This window comes from Pyxicephalus adspersus, chromosome 5 (genome assembly GCF_032062135.1).
Source record: "Pyxicephalus adspersus chromosome 5, UCB_Pads_2.0, whole genome shotgun sequence".
NCBI lineage: Eukaryota > Metazoa > Chordata > Amphibia > Anura > Pyxicephalidae > Pyxicephalus > Pyxicephalus adspersus.
The window spans coordinates 11,684,312-11,709,659 of record NC_092862.1 but is presented as its reverse complement, the minus strand read 5'-3'; the positions used below and the strand labels follow the sequence as shown (position 1 = coordinate 11,709,659).

General features: G+C 39.7%; 1 protein-coding gene across 1 annotated transcript in view; it reads left to right on the top strand.

The window, feature by feature from the left end:
* The window catches only part of NSMCE2 (NSE2 (MMS21) homolog, SMC5-SMC6 complex SUMO ligase), a gene marked incomplete at its 5' end in the record, with an annotated part of 121,376 nt that overhangs the window by 23,562 nt on the left and 72,466 nt on the right, over nt 1–25,348 (top strand). Inside the window, 1 exon segment of the mRNA XM_072410654.1 lies at nt 6,667–6,820. Coding sequence (XP_072266755.1) covers nt 6,667–6,820 — 154 coding nt within the window.

Sequence of the window (25,348 nt, the reverse complement as noted above, 5' to 3'; positions counted from 1 at the left end):
TATCCCTGGCTTCAAGCCTGGGCCCTATTTCTTACACCCTGGCCATTAGAAGCCGTTACATGTTCCTAACATTTGGTAAATAAGCTTTTAATAAGTTCACATCACCTCAGCTTCCCACACCTACTTTCCTTGACCTCCTTTGTTTAAATTAGGAAGTAGAATGGATGAAGGATGGTAATATACTGCTGGAGGGGGAAGAGGGGTGAGCTGAGCTGCTGAGTTGCTGCTGGTGTGGAACAGCTTAACAGCTGAGTTTCTGCAAGGAGCCATGGGGAGCCACACTGGATCACTTGATCCCAAAGCAGATATAAACCTGCTTTTACTGCAAGGAGGGGGAAAGCTGGGCAGTTGAGCTGCTAAATCATTGCTCCAAGGGGGAAACTGAGCTGGTGGAACACTGCTGGGTGGGGAGGAGGGGAGGCAATGTGGGCTAAGTCACCTCGCTCATTTGATCTCATCATGGATGGCCAATAGCTTACTAAACTCAACCTGGAAATACAATAAAACTCATCACCTGCACTCTACTCCCATCTCTACTAGATTGTAAGCTCTTCGGGGCAGGGTCCTCTCCTCCTGTATCACTGTCTGTATTAGTCTGTCATTTGCAATCCCTATTTAATGTACAGCGCTGCGTAATATGTTGGCGCTATATAAATCCTGTTTAATAATAATAATCTCTAGCTGTTGATTGGTGTCACCTTTCATTCTGCACACACCTTTGTGCCCTACATTTAGAACATCTCTAGGTTGCACCTGCACAATATTTCCAAAATATGCTTCTTCCTGTCCCCAGAAACCACCAAACTTCTGGTATATGTTTTTGTCATCTCTCTGGACATAATCATCCTCCTCTCTAACATTCCATTAGCCCGACCTCTACAATCTATCATAATGAGGATGATGATAAAAAAATGAGACATTCTAAGGACAGGTACATTCCTGCTTGTAAATTGTGCAATCCTTCACGACTCCCCGTGGCTGACACCCTGCCAGCCACTTGAAGACTTGATTGGCGGGACTTCTTAAAGAACCAACGCTTATACAGTTGACATCTAGCGGCAGTGTAGTACTGCTCATTTTTGCCCCTGTTAATTATCTATAGGGCTACCGCATGGCATTTCCACCATGTAACACTAAGGTTACACACACACACACACACACACACACACACACACATTACACCTTTGTCATTGAAAAGGGTCTTTACGATCCTTTCGAATGACGAGACTAAAGGATGCATGAATGAGCGCTGTTCTGCTCTATGTAAAGGGGAAGGGGAAGAACTAGCGAGCAGCACCCCGCTGCGCTCTCCTCCCTTCACTTGTATTGCAGTCGTTCCGCGTTCATGGAAAAGGCCATGAATCCCCCCGGACAAGGAAATTCTAAAGCTATGTACATACATTAGATTTTTGTCATTGGAAAAGATCCTTTCAAGATCCTTTCCAATGACAAAAGAGTGAAAGATGAATGATCAAGCGCTGTACATACAGAGCCATTCTGCTCAATGGAGAGGGGAGGGGGTAGAACGAGCGAGCAGCACCCCGCTGCATTCTCTCCCCTTCACTTGCATTGCAGTCATTCGTCTTTCGTGGATCCACCAGGAAGGATCATTGAATGACATTGGACGGCCACTGCACACACGTCAGACTCTGGTCTGATAATAGCCCTGAAGTGTTAATCTTGCAGGGGCTCCGATGACATAGTAAAGTATCAGTAAGTATAAACTTAGGCAGAGCTCTGGATAATACCAATTGGTTCTTGGATCATAGGAAGAAAGAAGAGCTTCTGGAAGAAAACATACTTCTGGACCCTTGTACTAGAATGCAACAGTGCTATGCATTTACTTCCCTGTCTTTATGATTCGCACTTTTTACTACATCTTTAGAGATTTTTTTTTATATTTTGTAATACTAAACCAAACAAGATATGTGCATCCTGTTACATAAAAAAAGATTTTTGCAAACCCTGTAAAATAAGATAAATAAATAGTTCTACTTCCTCAGTGGGCCTAGATATTCATCTCCTTCATCCGTTTTCTGACAGGCATTCTGATGAGCTTCATGTTTGTAAAAGTTCTTACAATAAACCATCATTTCTCAACTGGGGCTACGTGAACCACAGGGGTTATTTCTGCCCTGTAAAGTAAAGTAAATTCAGAATGACAAAACATATATATATGCATATGCGTGTATATATAACACAGATCGGAGTATTTTTTTTTTACTTTCCTTTCAGCCCAAGTCCCAAAATAAGGCCAACCAGGGACAGCTCCTCTAGCACAGTTTTGCTTGTTCTATTCATTTCTGTGGCAGGAGCCATACAGAAGGTATTTAGGTGGTATGATAGGGCTGGGGGGATTTAAAGGACGACCGCACTATGAGGAAAAATGCTATTTGGAACTATAAGTGGGGGATCACACCACATTTATTGGCCTATGTTCCTGAACACAAGCCCAATGCAATGACAAACTAAAACCTATTGTTTCCATAAGCCCAGTTAACACCAACATGCTGGGTAAAGCTGAATCATAAACCCACAAAAAAAGCAACACTAGTAGTGCAAATTCTGTTTAGAGTACACCTGTCAACACCTGTATGCCAAAGGGCAGAGGGATATAAAAAAAAGCAGGCACATTTTTAATTTCTAGCTAAAACAAAATCTGTATTATCACTAATAAAAATGTGCCTGCTTTTTGTTTTATATCTTATAGTCATGTCTTTCTCTTGTATTGAAATCTCTTTGTACATTGTCACATAGATGTATTACTATCTTACTATATTTGCAATGTCAAAAGAAAACAGATCAAGTATGAGATTTGCATTGTTTGGTTTATTAACTTTTGATAAATTGGTGCTTTGAATGTTATCTGAATACATCTGTATTTCTAGAAATGTGTAGTATGGCCTTTTACGGATAAGAATCTTTCAGGTCTCAGGGAACCCCCGCTTTTAGTTACTATAACTTGCAGTACATTAATGTGATCAGTATGTGAAGAAAAAGGAAAAAATAAAGAGAAAAAGCAATTTCACATGCTTAGTATTGCTAATAGATGGGGGTTCTGTAAAACAAAATTATTGCCAATAATAATTAGATAATAATAGGAAAGAGAATTGTAATATTCTCCACATTGTTGTTTAGTGCACAATTTCCTCCTTTTATTGGTGGGCATTGTTGGGTCCCCTTATATTATTGGTCGGTGCAGGGCCCACTTATGTTGATGATCCATGGAGATGTTCTTCAATACATTGGGCCTCTCTATACTAGTTATTGGAAGACGAGTCACCCTATACAAGTGGTTTGTGGGAAAAGGGACCAAATACCTTTGTAACTGGGATAAATGTTCCCCCATGGGTGAAAGGATCATAAATGTAAGTGGTTGTTTATCAGAAAACTGCTAACCACTGATACCACAAGGAACAGCCAACAACATCTGGAAGAACTCTAGTGATCCAAAGAATCGTTTTTGTTGTATACAGCTAATAAGTACACCTATCAATACATGTATGCCTAAGGGTAAATGGGATATTAAAAAAGCCACATTTTTAATAGTAATATTATAGAATTTTTCTAGCTAGAGCTTCTAAGCTGTCTTCTCAATGTTTGGCAAGCACAGAGCATTTGACATGACACTTCTATCAAAATGACTTTGTAAAAGCAATGTTATCTAAAAAGTGACTATTTCTATCCTTAAAAAAACTTTTAAACCTGCTCCAAAATGGGGTTTGCCTAATTTAGAAACTCATAGCTTTAAACAGGGAGATTTCAATGCAAATCAGGCTGCATTACATGGTGTGCATAGAGCCGGCTGAAGGTCTGGGATAGCGCACATGTCTATATTCTTGTATATTACCAGGCTGGTGAGGTCCTTGACTTATGTCTCTGTAAAGCTGTAGAAAAAAAACGGCTGGTCTGTCAGGGCTGTCTACCTGAAAAAAATTAAAATTTTGACCCAAATATTGGTGGAGGTCCTGAATAAACCAAATAATTGAAACTGCATAGGACATTAAATATTTGCCACACTATAGCAGTGTTCATTGTTCTCCCTATAATTTTTTTTTAGCGGGCTGTGGGAAAAAGATATAGGCAGGTGGCACCCCCTGTATTGTGATCCGACTTTTTAGTAGCCACCCAAAAACAGCTGGGTGGTTACTGAAAAGTGCCAGGGGGTGCACCCGGCTTAAATGGGTTGGGAGGATTACCGGTGTCTCTCAACCAATGTTCCACCAGGGATTGCTAGGGGTTCCTTGAGCAATGGGAAACTTGTGCCTCTGAGGTCAGTATAAGTGACACCAATGATCTTTTTGGCTAAAGGTGACAATCTTCCCACTGGCCAGCAATGTAAGAGGAATTCCTTCTACTCACTACCACACTAATGTATTGTAAGCTGTGGATATAGTAATTATAGCAGGAGTTCCCCAAGACCAGAAAGTTATTTCATGGGTTCCAGTATGTTGAAAAGGGAAAGGCTGCGCTATAGCAAGGGAGTCCCAGGGAGAATCATCTTCCTTAGAATAAAAGGATGCAGGTTCCTAGCCCCAAGGACAATCCGGCCCTGAACCTGTGTTACAATAAATTATACTGTCAAGAAATGACTGCCAACACGTGTTGGGGGTCATACACAAATCTCTTGTAATTATGGATTAGATTTATTGTGCAAGAGTGATCTGGATGGATTGTTATTTCTGGAATTTATTTCTTCATAAACTGTAGCTTAGTAAGGTTTCCTAAAAGCCCAGGCTATTAGTGGTTGTAGACTAAAATGGAAATTTTAAATACCATTTATTACACAATCTTTTATGTGGGGAATTTAATTATTTGTTTAGGAGGAACTATAGTTCTGCTTTGAAAATCAGCAATCAGGCAGGCCTTAATTGCAGAAAGGGACAGGAAATATCCCTTCTGCAATAAAGGACCTGCAAATTTTTTATTTTTTCAGTATTTTTCAGCTTTAATAAAGGTAAAGTTTTCTTTTTAGATGGCACAATAAACTTTCTATCTTGGGATTTTCCCCCTTACACTTGTTGTCAGTGGAGAAGTTCTTCAATACATTGGACCTCCCTGTGTTAGTTATTGGTCGCCTTAAATGGTTTGTGGGAAAAGGGCCCAAATACCTTTGTAACTGGGATAAATGTTCCCCCATGGGTGAAAGGATCATAAATGTAAGTGGTTGTTTATCAGAAAACTGCTAACCACTGATACCACAAGGAACAGCCAACAACATCTGGAAGAACTCTAGTGATCCAAAGAATCGTTTTTGTTGTATACAGCTAATAAGTACACCTATCAATACATGTATGCCTAAGGGTAAATGGGATATTAAAAAAGGCACATTTTTAATAGTAATATTATAGAATTTTTCTAGCTAGAGCTTCTAAGCTGTATTCTAAATGCTTGGCAAGCACAGAGCATTTGACATGACTGAGACACTTCTATCAAAATGACTTTGTAAAAGCAATGTTATCTAAAAAGTGACTATTTCTATCCTTAAAAAAACTTTTAAACCTGCTCCAAAATGGGGGAGAAGTGTTCCCTTCACAGATGGGTAAAAAGATCATCAGTGTAAGTGGTTGTTTATCAAGAAGCTGCAAACTTTGGATATCACAAGGAACAGCTAGCAACCTCTAGAAGAAGGTTGGTATATGATTTGATGTTTTGTTAACAAATAAGTGCTGAAGCATTTCATTAACATTAACGTGTCCAGCATCTGCACTATGTAATAAATTGTCCACAGGGTTTTAAAGTTCATTTACTGGTTAAGAGTATGACCCACTAAGGGTTTACTTTAACGTTTATTAATGCACAGTGTGGGGTTCTCTAATTATTTGAAATAAAAAGTAGAATTGTTGCAATTGTGTAATAGTCTACATTTCTTGGTGGGAAATTGCAACTTTTTACTATACAAATGTGATCCATATGAACCTTTTCTCTATTGGTATAGAACTCCTGTGCATGGATATTGTCACTACAGCTATGTCTGAGCCAGTGGATGCTTCAGCCTACTAAATTCACCACCCGGCACGTTTCAGTAACCACCCGGTTGTTTTTGGATGGTTACTGATAAGTTGGGTCACAATACAGGGGCTGCCACCCACCTAAATTTACTTACCACCTAGCTAAAAAAAACTTCTTGGTTGAACACTGTTTATTATATAGTCTTCCAACAAATCTGACTAAAGCAAGCTTGTCTTCATTCAGTGTTTCCCAACCAGGCTTCCTCCAGAGGTTGCTAGGGGTACTTTGAGCAATGAGCAATTTGTGCCTCAGTTTAAGTGACACCAGTTAACTTTTTATATATCTCTAAGGGTGATATTCTTCTCAATGGCCAGCAATCTAAGAGACATTCTTCACACTGATCACCATGCCAATATATTGTGAGCTGTGGATATAGTAACTATAGAAGGGGTTCCCTGAAGACCTGAAAATTATTGCAAGGGTTCCCTAATGGTAAAATGAGAAACATTGCTATCATTGTTTATTGTGATACAATCTATGGCTGGAAGTCATTGTACAGTAAACTGGTTATTATCAGTTCTCGGAGTATGGTCACTGATTTTTTGTAATACAGATCCATACCAACAGATCAGCTTTGTGATATTATAGAGATTTTGACATTTTACATTTGTTTGAATCAAATTAATTGATGACCATTTTGCTTTTTATGTGCAGTTAAAACAAAAGTCACCTGAAGAGATCCCAAACCTAAAAGACCTTGTCCAGGAGAGGTACTCTACCCTGCAGAGCAAGAACAACGATGACGAACTGAGGCGGACTGATAAGTTCATTCAGTTTAAAGAGCAGCTCAGAGATCTGAGGAAACAAAGTAAGAAACTTGTTTTATATCACTTGTTATTGGGGCAGCTCTTTAAATCCTTAGTTTGCCAAGGGTGCATGGACCTCTTTATCTTGTGCCCGAGGTCAAGAACCTGGGATTCTCTAGTTGTTGCAAAATTGTCATGACTGGGCCATCTTTGTAACTCAAGGCCCTTGGGGACAGAATCAGAAGTAAGTGCACCTTGTGATAGCAGCTGACTGTTATGTCGTTCATATCAAGTCATCAGTATTTATCTGATTAATAGTACAGCAGGCAATGAAGAAGGCATAAACTCTTACACACTTCAGCAGAAATATCCAAGGTAGATGTAACATGCCTTTTAGTATCTAGCTGCAGTGGAAGAGAGAACACATGTGAACGTAAATCAAGTGGCATTTTCTGCCTACTTACAAATTTGTTGTGTTTGCATTCACAGTTTTCCTTGTCACCTGAAATTGTTCTCTAAAGTGAATCTGTTGCAGAATCACAGGGGTCAAGTATTTTAATATTCATAGCAAACAGTAAAAATGGTTTAAAACAACCTTACTTTGAATCTGGATCACTGTGAAGCAAATAAACTTCAAACTTCACAAAAGAAGCAGTATTGAGCAGTAGAGACCCCCTCTCTCCAAGCTCCTGCTTTGGGCCCTATGTATTAAAGCTCTGCAAAACTGGAGAAGATAGACTATCACAAGAGAACCTGGGTAAGCCAGCAAACACGAAAGGGATTTCTTAAAATCATTTGCTATTATTTTGCAAATGTTTTCAATCCTGGACTAGGTTAAGTCCATGCTTGCTGGATCACTCAGGCTTACCCATGATAGTCTATTTTCTTCAGTCTTGGTCTTCTCCAAGGCTGGAGAGGATACACTTTCATCCGTGCAGCTGGATGATCCAGCAAACCTGGAAGCAGTTTGCTATTTGTTAGAAAATGTTTTTAAGCCTGGACCAGATCCATTCTAGGGTTGCTGAATCACCCAGCTTCATTGATGAACGTGTGTCCTCTCTAGCCTTGGACAGCTGTGTTAAACGATGCTCACATTAAGGGCAGATTCAGACCTACTTCTGAATAATGCAATCCCGTACGGCTCCCTGCGGCTGGCACCTTAACAACCACTTTTGCACACCACAGCACTGGTTCCTAAAAAGTCTGCATATATGACAGCTGGAGGTAATGTTCGGTACTAGTATGCTGCCCCTATTCATTACCTATGGCGCTTCCACAGGGAGGCGCTACCATGTAGTGTCTACTGGGAGGCAGCGATTCCTGGTGTGAGGAAGCGGTAAACTCACTGCAACCTCACCGCATGTGTGAACCTAGCCCAGGGTTGAAGGGACAGCATAATCCCTCCCGGGAGAGGAGAGCGGAAGAAGAAAGGTTCTGGGTCAGCTGAGTTGCTGAACAAGTGCAGGAGGGGGCAGGAAAACTTGAACTCAATTGCTTATTAGTGTGTGTGGTTACAAAAGTAATCTTTATGCCTATATTTACTGCTTGTTAATATATGAATATCTAATATTTTTACTGTGAGAACCACATGCGAAATTGGAAAAGACAAATTAGGCTGAACGTTTGGACTTCCCCTTGTACACAAAAATGTTTTTACCATTGATGCAGCAAAAACAAAATTAATAGTTTGCATATATATTGCAATGTGTGAACTGTGACTAGTTGTTTTTCTCTTTTTCGGGCAAAGCTTCAAAGTTTGACTTTTGTTCCCATAACCCCTTTAATGGGCCATATCTCTGCTTTCGTGTGAAGAATCACTTGTAAAGGAGTTATAGTTTACTAGTTGTTGCAACACCATCAAGACCTTTGGTTTTTCTGTTTTGTCATAATGCATCGCTGGAAAATGTCTGGCTTGCCAGCATTTTTTTTTTTACACAGGATCACACTGAAGAAAGATTGGACAGTTCCTATAAAGTATAATGTATATGCATTGGGCTGCATTAACTAGATGGGTCTTATTCTACAGACAGAAGGGAAAGCTTTGTGTGCTAAGAAACAGAAATACCATAGTAGTTACATTGCATAAAAATCACAATTCTGTGATATGATTGTAATCAGCAGACTTTGATTTTGTGATGTATAAAGGGGTCAATATCTGGGAGTGCTTTAATTATTTAAATGCTAAATTTCATGCAAAAGGAAACCTGGATAGAGCAGTACGGAAAATTGCATTTTGTCTATTTGTGCATTTTTGTCTATATGTGTTACAAATTAAAGCCATATATTTCCTAAAAAATTCTATATAATATGTTGGAGTAAATTACTGTGGAAAAAAAGTGGTTAAAGACAAGTGTTACAAAGGTATATGGGGCAGAATTAATATTATTACACAGTATTTATTTAGCTACAACATATTACACACAATACAACATATTACACCAACATATTACACAATGTACAAAGATAATAGTCAAATATCTAGCTGTCCCCCAAAGGAGCTCACAGTCAAATGCCCCTACCAATACATACAGTCTAAGGTCAATTTTTATTTATTTATTTTTTTTGGGGGGGGGGGTTAATTAACCCATCTGGATGTTTTTGCAATGTGAGAGGAAACCTGGAGAACCTGCAAACTCTGCAGATAGTGTCCTGGCCAAGATTCCAACCTGGGACCTACCGCTGCAGAGTGCTAACACCTGAGCCATCATGCTGCCCACAAACATCTTGGTCAGGTAAAATAATCGGGAAGTTAAAATGGAACCAAACCCTGCTTCACTCGCTTGTCTCTATTACATCATTGGGCACTACCAGCTTCTTCCTCCTTACAATCTTCCACCATCCTCATTAACCGGGCCTGGATGATGTAACTCATTTAGTCCTTGTGCAAGCTCAGGGAAAGCCAGGATTGACAGGCATCCAGCATTTTTGACAGTTCTACAGAGCGATCAGGCAGGTAAGAATAATTCTTTTAGAAGGAACATTGTCGGTAAATTTTTTCCCGATCTAACATTTTTAAACAGTGTAATTTTAGTTCCACTTTAAGGGACATAGAGAAAAATAAAAAGACCCCATGACTCAAGTGGTTAAATTAGTGTGCACTGGGTCTAATATGGTATATATATATATATATATATATATATATATATATATATATATTCCCTGGCTAGGTGCCGCTTTAGAATAATGGATGGAAGCACGACTTTGACTATAAAGTCCAATTAGTTAAAATACAGCTTTGCTTGAAAGCACCAGCAGCTTTTGACTGCTTTGTTTATAAAAATCTTTGAGTTAAGGAGAACACAGAGTATAGCCAGGCAACTGAAGAGTACAATTCTAAGACAAGAACGGAACATCTCACATTCTTTAATAAGAAGTGCTTGAAGAAGGACTTTTATGGCAGAGGTGTTCAGCACTATCTGTAGATGCTAGTTAAAGGTCCATGTGTTGTGAAACAAAATTCTGATTATGGTTTTTTTAGTTGACCTCCCTCTGAGCTGCATTTTTCCTTCTAAGCTGCTTCAAGCTGCTTTGCATTCCCACTGACTTGTATAGGGAGAGAGTGTTTCTAATACTGTCTATTTATGTAACATTATGATTGTGGGATATAACTATTGTTGATTAGGCTGATTTTAGAATTCAATCACAGTAAATGATGACTTCAACTTGCAGACATTATTTTTTTTTTTAATTTAATGTACAGCACTGCATAATATATTGGTGCTTTATAAATCCTGTTTAATAATAATAATAATAATAATAATAATAATAATTTTAAAGAGGAATTCCATCTGTGCAAGCTAAACCCCTTCCCCGCTGCTGCCCTCCCAGTACAAGATTATGCTTGCAGAATAGGCTTTTTGGCTTTGTTGAATATGACATTGGAAATGGTATGAGCTCACATTGTCATTTGGAGTCTCTCAGATGTTTCAGCTCAGGGACAAGGTTGTTTGAGCTTCCTGAGATGTTTATTTTCTGACAGCCGCGGAAATGTAAGAAGGAACAAATTATATAAAGGAGGAAGCATATTGATGTTCAGCAATTAGAGAAAAATACACATCAAAAATAGAAACCACGCATTTTTCAAAGCCGTACCTCTCGTGTGTTCAGATCTGTCGTGACTGCACAATACCTGCCATTATCATCAACAAAAGGAGAGGATCTGTGAAAGGTTAGTGCGCCAACAGAGAGGACGGGGGCGGCGAAACCACCTAGTGTGTTTAACTTCACTTACCACGGCTTTCTAATTTTACTGAACATTGTCAACACCATAATAGTCACTCCAGTAATCATAAAGATGTGCCGATTTACAGCATGCAAAACAGACGATACTAAAATTACCAAAGAGCACCTGTCACCAACACAACGTGACAACCAATTTAAATGCAAAACTCTGGACTGTTGTTTAATACTTAACATTGTTCTGTTCTTCCCTAGCTGGAGAGAAGATAAGACCCAGGGCATTGGTTGCCATCCTCTTTACTATATGAGCATTCTGTACAAAATATATAAAGTGGAATAAATGCAGATAAAGTCATATTTTATCAAATTTTATCAAATTTCTCCAAGGCTGGGGAAGTTAGACTATCATGGGTAAACCAGAATTAAAAACATTTGCCAAATAATAGCAAATGAGTTTAGAAATCCTTTCCAAATTTGCTGGATCCCCCAGGTTCTCCCATGGTAGTCTATCTTCTCCAGTCTTGGAGAAAAATTAAAAAAATCTCGTCCCAAAATAAAATTCTCAGCTACATAATAGGCACACAAGTGCGAGGGAAGGTTTTTAAATCGCACATTATTTTTTCTTAATATTTCCTCAGAGCTCATGCATTATGGTACAGCCTGGGAGTCCCGAACTCCACAACACCCTAAAATGCAAGCATAACCTAAGGCTACGTAACCTGTGATGAATTGATGAATAACGTCGGTCAACAGCTGTACATGTCAGATTCTCAATCGAGATGAGCACAACCATTCATCTCGGGTACTTTTCAGTAACCACCCGGCTGTTTTTAGGTGGTTACTTATGAGTTGGATCACAATACAGGGGCTGCCACCCACCTACAATTTCTTCCCACCCAGCCTAAAATAATTTCTGGGTTGAACACTGTGTGTACGTAGCCCTAGATTGAGTTTCTTGCATTTTAGAATGCTGTGGGATTCAGGACTCCAAGGCTGTACCACACAAGCATATCAGCTCGCTTGAGCAATTTTATAAATGCTTGAGCTCCAAGGAAAAATTTAAAGAAGAGAATGTGTGATTTAATTGAATTCACCAGGAGTCGTGTGCCTTTTATGTAGCTGAGTATTATATTTTTTGTTTTATTTTCTAATTCTGCACTTTAAAGAAATTATATACTTTGTTTATAATGTATATTATAGTTATATGTATGGTATAGTAAAGGGGATGAATGAACAGAGTAAATCTTACGTTACTGTCCCGTGACAACCTGTGCCCGGGTTCTCTTCTCTCCTTCTCCGGAATGGGGATGCACACTTCTACGTCACCATATATAATGCAGGATCAGTGATGGTCCTGCACCCTATATGAAGATGCCAACTGAGAGAGGCAGTGACAAGACAGGAAAGAAGAACAGTTTTGTAGGACCAGGTATTGAGGGTATATTACAATTCCACAACTAGACAGAGAAGGTCAGTAATTTGCCATATCCCTCACTAATAATACAAAACTTAACAAGAACAGATAGGGAATTGCTGGCATTGATTAATAAAAAGTATATAGTAAAGGTTTTTGAGGGCTTTATATCTATCTAATTTGACTAATATGGATCCATTTCTAATGTGAAATATTTATGTATCCTTTATTAGCTATTTTGGTATCAGCCTGCTAATCATCCCCTGAAGAAGTGGTATCATCTGCGAAACGTTTTGGGAATATATTTGATATTTCTCAGATAGTAGTTCTTTGTCTATCTAAGATTTGTTGTTTAAGATGATTTTAATCCTGTATTTTGTGTAATGTTCAGAATTTGATTTGAAATAATTGTTTGGAATAAAGTTTACTATATACTTTTTATTAATATTTCCTGGCAATTCCCTATCTGTTCCTGTTTGGTTTTGAACCAGAACTAGCATTGAGGTATATCAAGCTCTCAACAAAACAAGCATTAATAATCTTTTATCACTACCAAGTTGGGCGCAAAGTTTAGGATTAATGATCTGGCTGTATTTCTGCTTTAGGAAAAAAGAGCAATACCATAAAATCCAACCTCTTACAACCCCTCGGCAGTTTTAGCCTAGAAGGAAGAAGAGAAAAGCCCCCCTGGCCTATTTTGTATAGTGAGAAAACAAATACTCAAACCCATTAGATCCGTTCTGTTGAACAATAGCCCTGTGTTGGCCCAAATCCAGCCTGTACTTTTTTTTTTTTTTGATACCTGATGCAAGGTTTAGAGAGTTTGCTTGCCATTATAGCATTACTAATAGCGAGATTTGTGCTCGATCTCAATACAGGAAGTGATAAGAAATCTTTGTAATGGGGTTACAGACAAAAATAAGAACAAATTGGGGAAGGTTCATAACTTCTCTTTTTATTTCTGTCTTTGCTTCTTGTGCTGATGACACCCAGACCCCCATTTTCTTTATGGGTTTTACACAAAAAAGAAGCCATGGAAATCTCACCAGTGGGCCCCCAAATAGAATAGAAAAGCTGACAGAAGTTATGACTTACCCACTCGAAATTTAAAGCATAAACTAAAAAGGAATTGCGATTACAGATCAGTCACATTTCTTTTTCCATTGCGTTATTGACCTTCTCATTATTATCTCAGCAGGGCTAGCAAGCACACATGTCCGTTGTCAATCGTTCTAAATTTTTTTCAATAATTGAAGCCAAATTCCAGCAAAACAATTACAAATTTGTATTTGATTTGATCGTTTTCTGATAAAGAACATGCTGGAAAGTAGGGAAGAGCGTTACTCAATGATGTTCTGCTACTTAGAAGAAATGACAAATCCATAGCAGGTACATTTTTTTCCCCTATGTCTATGGCTTTTAGGCCCCGGTTCAGTTTGCCATAAGCTTTAAATAGTGGCCCACCCTCCCCAGATCCTTCCAGTATGTGCTCTCTTCCTTTGACTTGCACAGCAATAGTTTGTGATCTTTGTTCATGGATCCGCCTTAAAGGAATGAAGAGATCAGGCGACCACTGAATATATTTCAGAATCTCGTCCAAGATGAGTACAGCCGTTCATCTCGGGAGATGATTTCTGACGGGTGTACGTAGTTGTGGGTTATGTTTCTCTATTAAAATGCAATGGGATTCGGAACTTCCAGGCTGTACCACACAGGAATATTCAGCTTGTTTGAGGAAATTCATAAATGCTGTAAAGAAAAACTTGGGGAAAAAAATTCTCCTGGAGTTGTGTGACTTTTATGTAGCTGAGTATTATATTTTGTGTTCCTTTCCTAACTCTTTATTTAATCCCCTTGTCTGCTGAAGTGGAATCTTCATGTATTTCTTAGGTGTCGTGTGAAAATAGAAGTTCAGTACCCCATGCCTACAATGAAAAGAGGAGTCTGCAGAACTTCCTATATGATTAAATACCCGCTGTAATGTTATGGGACACTGAATACAGACAGAGGGGACACAATGGCTGCTCTCTCTCCGGAGTCATAGTTATCATTGATTTTCAAACATTGCGTAAGCCCAGCTCAGGCTTGTAATCGCAGAGATCCGTGTGTTTACGGATGTGTTGCACAGCAGTGTAGAGTTACATCTACGTGAATACACTGTCAGGATGATGAATGAGGGTTTTGTTGTGATTTTGCAGCTCTGTAGTTGGGTTTTTAGTGTCTTGGAAATGTACACAGGAGCTTCCATTTTAAAAAAGGTCTTACAAGTGTGTGCGTGAGAGGCCCTCCTGATGGAAAAGACTGTGTACCCTGCTCAGCCGGGGACTAAACATCTCCAGGAAGGAAACTAGCACCAGAATAAATATTGGCCATTCAAGGCCATGGCAAGCTTATTAATGTATTTTTACTTTCCTCAGTCCAAACGAAACCTATCATGATTCTGGGATTGGTGGAAATTGTTTCCTGGTAGTTAAAAAAAAAAAAAAAAAAAAAAAAAAAAAAGGAGACTGCTTGCAATCTAGATAATTCCATACTTTTTTTTTTTTTTTTTTGCAGCTGGTACCTTTAGCTTGTACTTGTATCTTTATTTTTTGCAGTCCAGCTGGATGAGTGTTGTGCAGGACTGGATGACAAGTAGGTGTGCCAAAGGCAAATGTATTAAAGCCACACACCTGTCCACAGTCTGTCCCAGGTACCTCCATTTTCACCCTTCTTCGCCATATCCTGGTCTTCTGCTATCTTGATTGACCAGACTGGGATGACTTAATTCCCACCCAGACACGCGGGAGTTTGTTCACTTGTACATGCAAGGGAAATCAGGAAATTTACCAGCTGTAGGGGGTCGATCAGATCAGGAAACACAGTTGTTGCAGAAGGGAAATCCCAAATTTTGGAACTGTCCCCAATCTGTCCTAGACACCTCCATCTTCACTCTTCTTTCCTTCTTTATCTTTATCTTCAGCTATCCTGATTGACCAGGCTGGGATGACTTAACTCCCACCCAGACACGTGGGAGTTCATTCACTTGCACATGCAAGAGAAATCAGCAAATTCAACAGATGTATTGGGGCGATCATATAGGTAAAAATAGTTATTGCAGAAGGCACATCTCATATTTTGGAACCAGCATTATAACTGAAACTTCCTGTAATGGTTTCCTATTTATCAAACCCTGGCTGCTTCTAATGATGTCTGGTAATATATGCCATAATCCTTTAGATAATTGGTGGGGCATTGGGAGTGATGAAAGTCCTTCCATGTTGAATGGTTAAACTGTAGGTCTTCCTGATAAAGTGTGCAGCTAGATGGGTGTGATACTAAAAGGGTGACGCTGCTTGAGGTATCATGCAGCCATGTTTTGGAGTTTTCAATCTCAATGAAAAGGGTGGCTAGGACCTTGAATCTGGCAGGATCACCAGGTAGTTTTACATGACAGAAGCAGGCATGTTATTGTTTTGTTGTAAATGGTTTACTGATGCGGAGCGCTGTTTTATTATGTCTGGCGTACATATTTCTCCAATGTTTATGTGCCCAAAGTTGTTATAAGACCTTGGAGAGTTTTCTTGAAGATTCCACTGTCTGAGCTCTGCATTATCTCTGGGAAGCTGTCACAAAAGTGGAATGCAGTTGGTTATGCTAGAACGCTTCCGTATACATAGGACCAGAATAGAAAGAAAATAATCAATGTCAGGATCTTTGCTGCACCAAAGACTCACGTCAGAGCTTGAACATGAATAACTCTATTAATACTAGTGCTGAGAAAGCAAACAGTCTCTGCCCCTCCAGGCCTGGATCGTCATCTTGCCAAGACTGATCAACTTCTGCGTTTTCTCTCGACCTGACTTACTTTGGGGGATTGATGTAGTAATGAGAATTTGAAGTGATTTGCTGGAACCCACAGCAGTAGGTCAAAATTTTGCTGCATGGTGCTGTAACCAACTGGAAATCACCTTTCAGCTGCAGAAGAGAAGGTGGTTTTCTGGTAGTTGCTCCTGGTAATGCATATCAACCTTTGCACCTAAAAGAAAGCTCCATTTTTGCTGTAAAATCTATGATATATAATTGCTATAATTATTATATTTATTAAACAGGATTTATATAGCGTCAATATATTACGCAGCACTGTACATTAAATAAGGGTTGCAAATGACAGATAGATACAGACAGTGACACAGGACGAGGAGAGGACCCTGCCCAGAAGATCTTACAATCTAGGAGGTGGGGGATGTATCACAAAATAGTAAGGGGGATATGGATTGGTGGGGAGTAGTGAGGGTTTGGGAGACAGAGGAAGATGGGTAGGCAAGTTTAAAAAGATGGGTTTTATTATTATTATTATTAACAAACAGGATTTATATGGCTCCAAAATATTACGCAGCGCTGTACATTAAATAGGGGTTTGCAAATGACAGACAGTTACAGACAATGACACAAAAGGAGAGGGCCCTGAAAGAGCTTACAATCTTAAATTCTATTTTAAATGAGCAGAAAGTAGCAGCAAGCTGAATAGGACGAGGACGAGCATTCCAGAGAGAGTGGTAGCTCTAGAAAAGGAGCCGTGCCTGTGATGAGGTTATGAGTGCGGAAGTCATTATTAGGTCATTGGAGGAGCAAAGGGAGGGACTAGGGGGGTATTTTTCTACCAGGTCAGAAAGCTAAGTGGCACAAGAACTGTGTATTTAATACACTTCCAACTATGAATTCCTGATTCCTGCTAGAAATATTTTTTCCTTTTAACAGTTTCTGCATTTTGGGGCTTCTGTGCCCATACCTATGTAAAGAATACTATTTGCAATCACATAGGCAGGAAGTGAGATTTCTGTGTTCTCCCCAGCTCCTTTTAGCAGGGCGCACCACCCGGCTCATTTTTTAGTTACCACCCGAGTGTTTTTGGGTAATTACTGAAAAGTTGGGTCACAATACACAGGCACTGGTCAGCTTGGTGCATAGACATTGGAAAAATGAGTCATACTAAGGAGTTGGGCATTAGAAAGTTGTAATAAAGTATAGGGGAAGTGAAAAAAAAAACTGAATTATAGGAGTTACTGGATTCCTTTGGCAACAACAACTGTGAACGCTAAATTTGTCATGTGTTGTCCTGCCACTTTTTGGCTGCTCGCTCACAGCTTCTTCTAGCCCACCTTAAAGAAAAACTTTGGAGAAAACACTGTGCTTGATCTTTTAAAACTTTTTATATAATTGTTTATGTGATTCAGTGCAGAATAAAGCTACGTACACACTTCCAATTATTATCGTTGGAAAACGAACGACGAAATTTTACATAGGTGGGACCGTGTTTTTTCATACAGGACCCACTTTAACTGAAGGAACGTTTACTAACCCATAGCACCTGGTCAGAATTAATTGTACTAAAGTCGGAACAATACTATATAGAATCTGATTTGCTGCCATAGTCACACATTTTATTTTTTTTTCTGTTTGATTATTTTTTACATTTTTCTAACAATCATGCTTTGTCATCTAAATTTCCTTTTTTGTTTGTTAAAACATGCTTTTTTATGAATGTTAGTTGTTGATGATTTAAGACTCTGGATGAATACTTTGCATTACCACTGGGTGGCAATAGAAAGCCAAAGCTCGGTTATCCTGAAGACAGCGGTCATGCACAGTGAGACGCTATCAGAGTTCTATTCCAAGAATAGCAGATAGAACTGATCACTGAGATATGATGGATATTTAAGTTAGTGCTTTTTTTTCTTATTTGCCTTTATTAGAGCTGAAGTTTATTCTACTTAAATGTTGCCCTGGTATTCTCTCCACAACAACATGCTAGTTAAAAACGTTAAATATCCTAATTGGCCTGTTTAAGACGACGCCATATTCTCTGGATTTCTGTGATTCTCGGTGCAGTACAGGTAGATCGATGGTAGAAGGTAGTGACTAGCTCTGTAGCACATATATATTCACTAGCTAAGAAATTTGCAGACTCTAACACACTGAGAGTGTCAATCGCCTGTGTCCCCATCTGCATAAATTAGTTCCTGCCATTGAATTCTGGCCGCTGCAGCTTAGCTCTGTTGATCTGATCTAGCAGCCAAAAGGATGGACCACATCCACAAATCTATTAGTTATAAATGTTCCTACCTATGCATCCTGCCTGCAAGCCATCAAGCTGCATGTCAGCCTCCCTTATCAAGCCGCTCTATCCTCTGGCCTCCTTTTGTTGTAAAGCCATTCTCCTGCCTTCAATTTGGTGCTCCTCCTCATTTTGAGCACCTATTCTCCAGGCATCTCCTTTCCTCTGTGCTGTAAATGAGTCTCTTGATGGTGATACTTTCCCCACCTCTTAGATTGTAAGCTCTTCGGGCCAGGGTCCTTTCTTCCTCCTGTGTCAATGCCTGTATCTGTCTGTCATTTACAACCCCTATTTATTGTACAGCGCTGTGGAATATGTTGGTGATATATAATCCTGTTTATTATAATAATAAGTAATAAACTCATTCATACAGAGCGAATTGGTGATAACACCAATAATAACTTTTTTCTCACTGCAGAACACTATGGCCTTTTTTTATTAAAGCTCTCCCAGGCTGGACAGGATACACTTTCATCAGTGAAGCTGGGGGATCCAGCAAACCTGGAATGAATCTGGTCCTGGATTCAAAACATTCGCTGGCAAATGACTTTGAAGAAATCCGTTCCAGGTTTGCTGATCACCCAGCTTCACCGATGAAAGTGTATCCTCTCCAGTCTTGAAGATCTTTAATAAATCAGGTCCTATGAGTACTTGGAGTACTATGATTGGATTGGTTTATAAGCACAAATCCATTCATAAATGATATGATGCAGGTTAATACATAAAGAAACTAATCAACCCTTTTTCTGACTTGGGGAAGTGGTTTTCCATTTTTTGTAAAATGCATATTGTATGCTTGAAAATTTCCTAACAACACTCAAACATTTAAAGTTGGAATTCTGAATCAGAGAATCTGTAAAAAAAGAAAGGTGATAGTTGGATATTTTATGTTGCACAATGTTTGCACTTGTAGTGTTTTATTGAAAATATAGCTTTGATAAACAGTTGCACAACTTTGGAACATTGTAAAACTAAAGCGTCATCTTTATACTTTACAAGATTCTGTGCTTTTGGAAAGTGTATGGTTTGGTGAGTCCTTTGCAAACTTTCAAGCTAAGTAAAGACTTAGAAAAATGGCCCCACATCTGACTATGCTGGGCCTGTCTGCATAAGGGCTAAATCCTTTTCCCCAAAGAAAAAAGCTTTTGTTATAACTGCTCATATTATGTTAGTTGGGCTTTTGTTGGTTATCTTAAATCCTCCTGAAAGTACCTTAAAACTGCAAATCTTTGTTACCCCTTGATCCTTTATGTTTTGTAATCCCCCTTTTTTACCTATTGTTATATATACTTTAATTTGTTCTTGTGATGATTGTTAAAGCCAATAAAAACCACTGTTAAAAAAACTGCAAATCTAAGGCTACATAAACACTTGCAATGGTTCTCATCTGATAATCGGCTCAGGGCTAATATCGGACGAGAATTCTGCATGTGTACAGTACTCGTCGTCGGTTGTCTGAACAACCTCCCTGGCGGATCCATGGATGACAAACTATCGTAATGGAAGTGAAGGGGAGAGAGCACAGCAGGGTGCCGCTCCTTCTCTCTCCCTCCTCCCCCTTCTATATGTTTGTATGTACAGCGCTCATTCATGCATTGTGTGCATTGGAAAGGATCATGAAAGATGAACGACAAATGTTGCACATGTGTACGTAGCCTAAGACTACTCATTTCACAGTATAGCCGTGCAGCAGCTTGATTAGGCTCCAGGACCAGTAGTGTTGTCATCCTGAAAAAGGAAGTAAGGTAGGAAGTAAAAAAATAAGGTTGCTGGTTCTCTCCGGGTTTGCATGGGTTTCCTCTGGGTACCCCGCTTTCCCCCCACACTCCAAAAACACGCAATTAGGATAATCCACCCCCCCCCCAAAAAAAAAAAACCAAAAAACAAAACCTGTACTGGCACATAGGTAAGGGCACGTGGTGAAGTGAACTGCACTCTGAGGACACAGAAGGAGAATTGAAATTTGCAGGAGAGAAGTGAGATGCAGATATTACCTCCATGATCTCCCCAGGGCCCTAAAACTAAGTGCAGCCTGTTCTGTGTTATCAGCCAATATGAGATGAAGGACAATTACGGCGTACAGCGTTGGAGTTGCTAGACAGGAAGGCAGCTGCGTGTAGGAAGATGTCTCACTGAGAATCTTCTTCAGATCTGCTACGCAACTCAAGTTATGGATTTATATAATCAATCTATCATTTTGCTTTGGTCATAGAGCTCTTCTAATCAAAAACGAATATATTAGTTTTTAGAAGTGGACTGCTGGACAGGTAAATAACTTGATCATTCCTTTAGGTCCCGGTGAGATCTGTGAGCTATGGTCCTGGCCCTTCAAACCTGTTTGACTGTATAAAAAGGAGATTTATGGAGAATGTAACCGAAGGAAAAAATACACAAAGGTGGTCAGGAACACCCGCATCTTTCAAGCGGACAGGAACAGATCTGGGAATTATGGCAGGCAGATTTCCCTGCTTCGAGTATCCAATAAAGAGACAAATCCAGGAACTAGCTTATCACATCTGATCTACTCTTTATATAAAATGACATTATGGCGAGCTGACCCTTTCATGGAAATCAGCACCAATTAATTTGGCATGACAATGCCTCCGGTACTTTCTCCTCCTATTCTGGCACCTTTTACTTTCTGAGAATTGAGATGTTTGCTTTTGTTGTAGGAGTTTCATTGACAGAGATTTGGTGCTCATTTTTCCACCTTGAACTTTTTTTGTGTTATACATACATGTCAACCCCAAAGCTGCTCCGCCTGGGCCTATGGGTCCCTTGTGGCAATTTGAGAACTGCACATATTGAATTTTTAGACATAGAAATAATTGATATTTAGGCAGATCTAGACCTCCTGTTACTCACCTGTCCCCGTTTCCTCATAGGTCGCCACCATCTACTACTTTCTTCATATCCTGTAAAGTATCTTCAGCCATCTTTATTGGCTGGGCCTGGATGACGTAACTCCTGTGCAATGTGCAGGACTTTATACTATGGCATGGACAGGAAAAGCTGGGATTGCAGGGTATCCTGGCAAGCAAACCATAAATTTTGCTTACCCTGCTCACCCTAAATACAGGGATTGCAAGAAGGTCAGGCTGCCAGCATTTTTAGAAACAGAAGCATGCATATGCAACCTTTATGTTTATTTCATGACTTGTTCCTTCAAAGTGATTTTTAACTTTCTTGTGCAGAGAAAATCAACAAGTGAATGCTAACACCAGTACCTCATACCATTCATACATTAAATCCTCCCTGCTCTGTCTGCCTTGTACCCTGCACCCTGTAAAGTCCAGGTCAGGAGCCAGTAGAGGACTTACGGACTCCCTCAGATGATAGTTCCGGGCCCTTGGCTGTTCAGACACCCATTGCTACATCATACAGGATATTCGGAAGATGGCCACATGCTTCCTGGCAGCAAAGCACAGGTCCACTTTAATATATTCGATGACTGCATTCTCATGAGTGCTGCTCTGGCATGAACTTGGTTGTCTGGTTCTTTTGAACGTTCTGTTCCTATCTAAATTTAAAAAAATGTTACACCTGCTGGCACACACTTGGCTCAGTCAGTTTATAGATCTGTGTATTGTGATAGGAGCATAGGTTCCTTTGTGTAGATGACAGGTCCTCTTGAACATTCTGTTGTTGACACGATTTCTAAAAGAAGGCCCTAGACAGCTGACAGCGGCATTAACCGTTCGCTTTATAAGCATAGACGTCAGCAGTTCGTTGTGACATAACATTTGCTTCGGACAGCCTCGCTCACAACATCTGTTTCCACTTCTAGAGAATGAATAGAAGGGCGGGTTGTCTGCACTGCGCTATTCCTCCACACCTTATGTGTTTGGCAGCAGGACAGCAGGATCCATTGATGAATGGAACAATTGAGAGGAGAAAGCACAATATACGTATAAAGCTTCAATGCTGCCATAATCCCCGCGTGTTTATTTCTCTGGGTGATGAAGGACATGACATGATCAGAGACATCTGTCTGTGTGAATTACATTCAGCACTTATCATAGCAGGCCATAGGTAACATATATGTGTGTGTATATATATATATATATATATATATATTACTTTACAGTAAAGTTCTTTTCTTTGGATTCTTGAATGGTTCATTGGGCTTTCAATGACTCCCTTGCTTAAACCAATCACCTGAAAAGATATTCATAGATATCAGCGCCTCGGATTTCTTCTGTAGTACATAGAACATCACCAGCTGAAGAATTTGTAGAATGGGACACTTCTGATAGTGTTCACCTCCTGTGTCCCCCCGCTGCACTGTTTGGTTTCTCCCAATAGATGCTATGACATTACAAGGCACATTACTGACTCTAGGTTTAGAGGTAGGTACCACTAAGTCCAGTGGGGGGGATGAAGACAAGGATCCATTATTTCTGAAAAGGGCTTTACTCTGTAGTTTCTTCAGCAGACCAATTCTAATCACTGTCATAAATTTTGGTGGCACTGGCAGTGGGGGAGTGAAGTATCTAAGTTGTTTTTTGCAGGTACAGCCTATTTTAGATTGGAGTCACCTAAAAATCTTGCATTAGTGGACATTTATTCACTTGAAATGATAGTACACTCTTATACATGTCTTTAGGGTCAAATGCAGGTCAAAAGAGGTCAAGTGCAGGTTAAGTACCGCTATCAAGTGAAGTTTAGTAATCACAGAAACATGGCAAACTGAAGCCATTGACACAACTCAAAGCCTTGCAATACAAACACTAAATAAATACAATATAAACACTATTATTATTAAACAGTATATAGCGCCAATATATTACACAGCGCTGTCCAATATATAAGGTGAGTCCTTGGCAGACAGATACAGACAGTGACACAGGAGGAGGAGAGGACCCTGCCCAGAAAAGCTTACAATCTAAGAGGTGGAGAAGTATCACACAATAAGATGAAGGGTTTTGGAGTGGTGGCAAGTAGTGAGGGGTTAAAAGACAGAAAAAGACAGGTAGGTGTGTTTAAAAAGATGGGTTTTGAGTGCTTATTTAAACAAGCAGAAAATAGGAACAAGCCAAAAAGGACAAGGAAGACTATTCCAGAGAGTCGGGGCAGCTCTAGAAAAGTCCTGGAGCTGTGCGTGTGATGAGGTTATGAGTGAAGAAGTCAGTAGTAGGTCATTGGAGGAGCGGAGAGAGCTGCTAGGAGGAGATTTTTCTATCAGGGCAGAAAGGTAAGTGGGGCAAAAACTGTGGAGGGATTTGAAGGCAAAGCACAGGAGCGTGAATTTGATACTCAGGTGAAATGGAAGCCAATGAAGAGAACTACAAAGAGCATGAGTCTGGCTGCAGCATTCATAATATGGGGGTTAAATGAAAGGGCAGAATCAAAGGTAACACCAAGACAGAGTGCCTGAGGGGAGGGACAAATAACAGTGTTACTAACAGTCATATCTTTCTAAACACTAATATCCTTTTCACTTCTCAGAGGTCCTGAACTATACCCCCCCCCCCCCCCCCCCAAATAAAAAAAAAATGAATAACCCTAATAGGTGGATAGGTCTGATTCTTTACATCCGTTGTACCACAGGTATATGTAAAAGCCTTTTTACATTTGTATTGCCAGGTCATCCTATTTGACATGTCTTATGATGGCGTGCACTGCATCACTATAAACTAACTAGTGGGTGGAAACAAGCTGTTCATTTTTATCTTGTAGTCCATGGTAGAAGCACATCTGTTTAGAAATCTACTCCTATCTAATGTACAGCACTGCGTAATTTGTTGGCACTATATAAATCCTGTTTAATAATAATAGCACTCAAGGACAGCAAGATGTGAAAAAGCCTACAAGAGCAGCAGGTTGAAAAAAGTGAAAAAGCATAGAAGAAGCAAAACAAAAATATTTATAGAACTTCTCTAGGTGCTTCTGAACAGGGCTACATTCTCTTGTCATAGGATTCTCTGATACGCAACTTACCTTCCATGGTCAGCTGTGTGAGCAAAACAGCAGCTGGCTCAGAGTTGCTGGGACCAGTGAACACACTAGCTTACATTCTTGCGTGCCAAGACCATTTAGAAAATGAGAATGCAGTAGTAGGGCTTTGGTTTGTAAGTGCATATGTGATTTTACTCTCCACAAATGATGCATTGTTATGTTAAATCATAATTCTTCACATTAATCTTTCAAGCTGCCACCAGAGCGACCTTTGCCGCCCACTGTAAACATGCACATGTGCTCCTTTATTAGTTTCATATGATGCTGGTCACGACTAATTGCAGATGATGTTAGGTATTGCAGAGAGCAGATAAAGCAATCCACATGTCTCTTTCCTTGTCAGTAATGGGAACGGCATGCCCAGGTACAGTAGAGTTATTATTGTGAAATGGTGTTGAGATGTAACCTGAGGGACACACAAACACCTCTTGTAAAATGTACAACATGACAAGCACAAGATGTTATGACTTCACAGGATTGCTACCCACCACCGTTCTTCCAGGATTATTAAACATTTATCGCTAATTACAGACTTCACTTTCAATCCTGTTTTACCTAGTTATACTATTAACTACATTTGAAAAAGTCTCATTTCTGTAATGTACAAACTCTCAAAAAGTCTAGAGCAGTGGTCCCCAACCTTTCTGACAGCAGGACCTGATAATATAGACTAAAATTTTGACATGGCCCAGGATATCTGCAGTTTACACTACTCTGCTATTCTCAGCAGGCTAGCCTCCTCTTAGCACACTGGCTTAGAATAGCAGAGTAGTGTGCTGTCAGGTGGCAGAGCTGCTGGGAATGGCAGAGAAGTGTAAGCCTTACATACATTGCTTTGTCATTCTCAGCAGCTCCCCTGTAAGCATGGTGACAGGGTGAAGAGCTACCCACTGGTTGTTGTCCTGCTCTCACATTGTAAGGAGGGCCACCGCTATTACCACT